This window comes from Crassostrea angulata, chromosome 3 (genome assembly GCF_025612915.1).
Source record: "Crassostrea angulata isolate pt1a10 chromosome 3, ASM2561291v2, whole genome shotgun sequence".
In the NCBI taxonomy this organism is placed as follows: domain Eukaryota; kingdom Metazoa; phylum Mollusca; class Bivalvia; order Ostreida; family Ostreidae; genus Magallana; species Magallana angulata.
Genome location: NC_069113.1, coordinates 13163794 through 13170213, shown reverse-complemented (window position 1 = coordinate 13170213; position 6420 = coordinate 13163794). Strand labels below are relative to the sequence as shown.

General features: G+C 33.8%; 1 protein-coding gene across 1 annotated transcript; it reads left to right on the top strand.

Moving 5' to 3' along the window:
* Positions 1–24: 24 nt before the first annotated feature.
* LOC128175698 (leucine-rich repeat-containing protein 74A-like) lies at positions 25–4470 on the top strand. Its single transcript, XM_052841519.1, has 10 exons — positions 25–39; positions 93–315; positions 431–615; positions 1090–1197; positions 2481–2648; positions 2825–3019; positions 3150–3245; positions 3558–3839; positions 4023–4108; positions 4326–4470. Exons 1-10 carry the CDS (start codon positions 25–27, stop codon positions 4468–4470), a joined length of 1503 nt encoding a protein of 500 aa, XP_052697479.1.
* The last annotated feature ends 1950 nt before the right edge of the window (positions 4471–6420 follow it).

Sequence of the window (6420 nt, the reverse complement as noted above, 5' to 3'; positions counted from 1 at the left end):
CTCGTTTGAAGGAGATAACACACGATGCCAGGATCCAAAGCCCGTCATACAGAAAGCTGTTGGATGACTTCGGACCGGATGAACTTCCACAGACGGGGTTCCTCGATGAACAGGACGGACTCGAACCCAGGGACACTGTTTTCTTTGGAGGGGATATCGAGGGTCGTCCTCAGGAAATTGAGGACGACATTGAGGACATTGATGATGAACTGGAAGACGAGTTTGGTGAAGACTTGGATAACATATCTTCCATCGGCTCAGACGACGAGGCAAAAGCTGCAGAGTATGACACAGATCTTGAAGTAGATGCAGAAAGTAAGATAGGTTCTTTATCCTGGAAATTAATCTTGGAAACAACAAATGAAATGTATTACCAAAAATGTTACCAATGCATTATTGTAAACTCTAATTGGTTCATGTTTTTTTCTAGAGCTAATATTCCCAGACAGATATGATCACGACACAAGTGGAAAATCAGCATATTTAAAGAAATGCGAAGAAATCGGGGTACAGCCGATCACGTTCTTCTTAAAACATATGCATGACACAGAGCTAGTCATGAAATACCACAGTCTTGGTCCTCAGGGGATGAAAGCAATAGCCACACCACTGGAGGTAAGACCACGCCCTTTTAATTCAATCAGTGGGTTATAACCGTGATTTTTACACTGACCACCGAATGCTGTTAAACTGGGAATCTCAAAATCAGGCTGGCTATAAATAAATTGTGACCAACCTTGACAACCTAGAGCTTTTTTAACGTGAAAAACATGTTAGTGTACAAAAAAGGTTACACTATAATTTTTTGATTTTAGTATGTAGTGCCTGTAAAATTAAGATCAAGATGGATTCCAACATGATTGAATATATTTCAATCTCTCCTAGCCAGTAGTTTAGGATCCACTCCGCTGAACTGAGTGGATTGTAAATAATGATGAATTTTATTATGCGTAGCTTTTCATGCTGAATTTGTACGATTGAAATTATTATGTGTAGTTTGGACGCTCTTTTATTTAAATAAACCGTAATAATTAGAATTATATTTTATCAGTTTGGAGAAAATTGTGATTTAATTCTATTTGAATAAAGGTGAATACAGTGATAGAGAAGATAGATCTCGAGGGCAACTACATCCTGGGAGAGGGAGCCACGTATCTGACGAGAGTTCTACGAGAAAATGTTTACGTCACAGAATTGGTATGATCGGCATAATTGTTGATACAATAGTCTTGTTCATGAACCTCATGTACGATTCCATTGTTTTGAGTGAAATAAACTGAACTGAACATAACTGAACTGAAGTTGTGTGCTAAAGTTATACATGTACATATTGTGTATATGCATGTAGAGATACATCGCCATGACAATGCTGTTTAATTAATATTACAAATTCCAGGTGCTATGTGATAACAAAATCGGGAACGAGGGAGCAAAGGCTATTTGTGAACTACTGTCTGAAAATAAAACAATTATTCATTTAAACCTGACAGGTACATCTTAATAACCATAAAGTTGTATTTTACATGTATCCCAAATATATTAGTTATTTTTAATCTGTCCAGTTAAAAAAATACAAACTCGAAGTGGCGCTCTTTTACGACAAACCTTTAACACCTTTTTCAGGTAATGACATAGAAGACTCCGCAGCTGAGGCGTTTTATGAAATGTTAACGGTAAGGCATCACTTTGAACAAACCGTGTGACATGCGAGCTTGCAGTCATGTAGTTATATCATTTATCTCCTGTGGCTTAGAGATATGCGTCAAAAAGACGCGTATCATCCGCAATTTTTAATTTTTCCAATGGAGTTTAGAAATAGAGATCGGGATCTTCATTGACATATACGTAGTATTCTATACCATAGCAAAACAATTATAATCATTATTCTGTTATGGCGAAGCATCAGGATTTTTATAGACATATTTCTTTATACCATAGGAAAATTTACATTATATTTTTTTCTGTGTAATAGAGAATTACCTCAATAGCGACCCGCTGCTTCGCCAAAATATTTAATCATATCAATTTTCTTTGGTGTAGAGAAGTGTGCCAAAAAGACACTGATGCCCCGCCATAACGTTATTATATTTTTGTGAAGAAAGTCGTTTATAAAGACCTTAATGCTCCACTATAAGATGTTATTATATCCCTATGTTGTAGAGAAATGCTTCAATAAAGACCTTAATGCTCCACTATAAAATGTTATTATATCCCTATGTTGTAGAGAAATGCGTCAATAAAGACCTTAATGCTCCACTATAAAATGTTATTATATCCTTATGTTGTAGAGAAATGCGTCAATAAAGACGTTAATGCTCCACTATAAAATGTTATTATATCCTTATGTTGTAGAGAAATGCGTCAATAAAGACGTTAATGCTCCACTATAAAATGTTATTATATCCCTATGTTGTAGAGAAATGCGTCAATAAAGACGTTAATGCTCCACTATAAAATGTTATTATATCCTTATGTTGTAGAGAAATGCGTCAATAAAGACGTTAATGCTCCGCCATAACATGTTTGAGGATGGGGGGGCTCAATGGTTCTCCGACTCCATGAATGAAAATGTCACCCTGGAGACTCTGGACCTCAGCTTCAACCGATTCCAAAACAAAGGATGTGTTCTCTTAGCTCAAGCTCTCAAGGTGCAACCATTCATCAGTTTACTTCCGTTAAAAATGGATAATGTTATCCTTGATTTCACTGGATTTGTTGCTTTTTAATTTTATTCATTAAATTACCGATATTTTAATTTTCTTTTTTTTTCTTTGGGGTAGGGTGAAATTGCATGTGTTTAAGTGTTTGTGTACCTTTGTTTCAGGACAACGTTGGGCTAAAATATCTTGACATCAGTATGAACGGCTTTGGCCTAGAGGGCGCTCGGGCACTAGAGGGCGCTCTGAAGGAAAATAAGTACCTGACGGACCTAAACATCAGCTACTGTCGTATTCCAGACGAGGCTGCTGTCCACATAGCGGGGGGTCTGCAGCACAACGACACACTGGAAAATCTAAACGTCAGCCTCATATATTATTAATTTATTTCTTTTTAATGAGTATGACAGAGTATGTGTAAACACTATATAATAATTGCATTTGTAAAGTAATTAGATCAAAAACATTAATCGATTTTTTTTTCTGATTCAGATTGGATATAATCCTTTACAAGAAGATGGAGCGGACAAAATAATGACAGCTATTCAAGTCAATCAAAGCAGTGTATTAAAACTTATAGACTTTGGTGTAAGTATAGATGTACCAGTAGGCACTGCAAACTTATTGTAATCTCAGTCGGTATGATTGAATTGTATTTCTTTTATAAAAAGAAAAAATAAATGTTTATATTAAGTCAATATTGATTAAGTAATTCATGTCATCACTGAAGACAATAGCTAATACTGAAGTTGTGTTTTTTCTTTAAACACATTGTTTCACCAGCAAACATTAAATGTAAATTATAGATATTAATCATTACCTATATGTACATGTACGTGTATTTACATTTGTATCATGTAGACGTGTGAAATTCATAACGTGACTTTCTCATAATCCCAGGTTCTCATGGTAAAAAAGTCGTTCAAAGCACTGGAGGACCAACTTGCAGAAGAGAGAGGTCTAAAGACGATTTATGGCGGGGTGTTGCCCGACTGTCCCCGCACGAAGCTTAGGGGAGAGGGTAGAGAGATCGACGCCATGAAAATGCTGCTGCGAGATCCCATGTCAAAGTTAAAGGCATACGTAGAAAAAGAGGGGTACCGAATGATCGACCTTCTGAAGTCCTTTGACAGAGACAATAGCTTTACAATATCATTAGAGGAGCTCAAAGAGGGTATTAGGGTAAAAACAAGAAAATTGTATTTCAATGGAAAAAAAACATTAAAACTAAAACACGTAAAATACGTGTAGATATTTATATACATACAAATCAGACACATAACATGTAAAATTGTTTTGTTAGATTCCCCGTTTGTATGTACATTATCTGCTATTGTGGTTAAATCCAGTGTTTTGTTTTTAAAGAGATGTAACATAGACCTCAGCGATCCTCAGATTTCACAGCTGATGAGACAACTGGATAAAGATGGAAATGGGGAAATTGACTTCAGGTAGCTGGGGCATTGCGCCTATTTTGTAATTAAATGTGAATAAGAACCGTGGTAAAGAATTCAAGTCATTGATTTTCGGGTGTTACAAAAATATAACAATGGTTTAGTTTTGATATTTCTTTTAAATTTAAAATCGTCATCTTATCATTTCAATTTTTTTCCTTCATCTATCTTTTTGTATTCAGCTTTTCAATAGCTATAATCTTTGCATTCGCAGTGAACTTCTACAAGGAAATGATGAATTAATACTGAAGAAAAGGGCGGCAAAGAAATGGCAGCAAGCTCACGATAAAACTCTAGAAGAAACTCAGATGGAGGCCAAGTCGGAACCCAAGACCTATATGTCAACGATAGACACGTGACAATGTATGTTGCATACTCTCCTCTTTGACTCTCCTCTTTGACACTCAAGTGGGAGTTTGTGTTTCACCTGTACATAAAACATTCTTGTCGGATTTTTATTCGTGGACTGAAACTCTTTGGTTGCAGAGTTTAAGTATTTTCTTGTGGAACGTACTTTTATGATTAAGAGTTGTGACTTCTGCACACATTTGTTCTTTACATGCAGTAAAGATTCCGAATCCGTTGTGCTGTACAGTTAGAGTTGATGTTTCATCTTTCACGAGCATGTATAAAGCATGTAACTCCTATTTTGTTTCACTGTGAAAATAATCTCTTTTGATCATGTAAAAAATTAGCAAAACATTATAATGATTGTTTATGCATTGTTTTGTTATTAGTTTTTTGTTTTGATTTAAAGAAACAAAGCCTTTACAGTGATTCAACTTCCTGTGTATGTCCTGTGTATGTCTTTTGAAATTTATGTCCATTAGGCAACAACCGATTTTAGAGTTTTATAAATATAAATATATATATATATATATATATATATATATATATATATATATATATATATATATATATATATATATATATATATATATATATATATATATATATATATATGCTTTGAAATTTAAGAATATCACAATATTTTAAGTTTATCTGTATAAAATATTCATTTCACAAATAGCAAGATCGTGAAAATTAGTCATAACTAACGCAGGGGATTGCAATGAAAGAATGAAAGAGATCAGTGATTTCCAGGAAAATAAAAAATATATCTTCTGTATAAAATAATAATTCCATAAAGTGCAAGTCCGTGTAAATCAATAAAAATCTGAGGCAGGATAATACTTTGAAAGAATTCTCTGAGGTAGAATTTAAACCAAAAAAATATTTTTCTATATAAAATATTTAATTCACAAAGTACCAGTCCATGCAAATCAGTCAAAACTAGCGTAGGGGATTACAATGAAAGAATTCTTTGATTTGCACGTAAATATATAATATGACTTTTGCATAAAAATTGTTTTTCAAAATGCACCAGTTCGTGTAAATCAATCAAAACTGATGCAGGAGATTAATTTATAAGAATTCTCTGTATTTCAATTTAAACCAAAAATATGTCTTCTTTATTAAAACAGTTATTTCATAATGTACCAGTCCATGTGAATAAGTTAAAACTATTATAATCATTAATTTAAATAAGTTCCAATTAAAAGCATAACTCACACATTTTTTAATGAATGTAATATTTCCACAACTTACATGTAGCTTAGCATCTTTGTCATCATAATATGTCAATTTTTGTATATATGTAATCCAATTAACAGATTACTAAAATCATCATTAAATTGCTCATTTTAAACAATAGACCAAATATTTGATTAGCAAATAATCACTAATCCCAGAACTTTTTTATGTCTCGTTGACTTCCACGGAGCAGGGAACTGGCCAGTCTGGGGCAAATGAAGGTTCGTCATCCTCATCCTCATCACCAGCCTTTTGCTCCTCTCTTTTACGACTAGCTTCTTCTTCTTCTTCTTCTTCTTCTTCTTCTTCAGGTTGGTTTTCAGGGTCATACTGATAAAGAACACATTTCTGAAGCTTCTCTAGTCAGGAAATGGTCTTCATAATCTTGACTAGAGGTCCCTGGTAGAAAATTCTGTTATAACATGGTTACCAAAGAAGAAAAATTACTTTCAAAATCTGAAATAGACACATTATTTTAATTATCTGAAACGTCTACCGGTACGTCTATATGGCGTTTTAAGTTTACATTATGGGCTTTTCTAAAGTTCCTAATATTTTGTTAATTCGTGCGGTAATTGCGTAATGAATGATACGGAACTGTTTAAAACTTGGAAATATCTTTAAGAAAAAAATAATTCCCTATTCTATTACTGCAATATTTAGTATCTTGATCATAACGAGGTTTATCTATAAGGTTTTTCCAAATGCTAAATGAA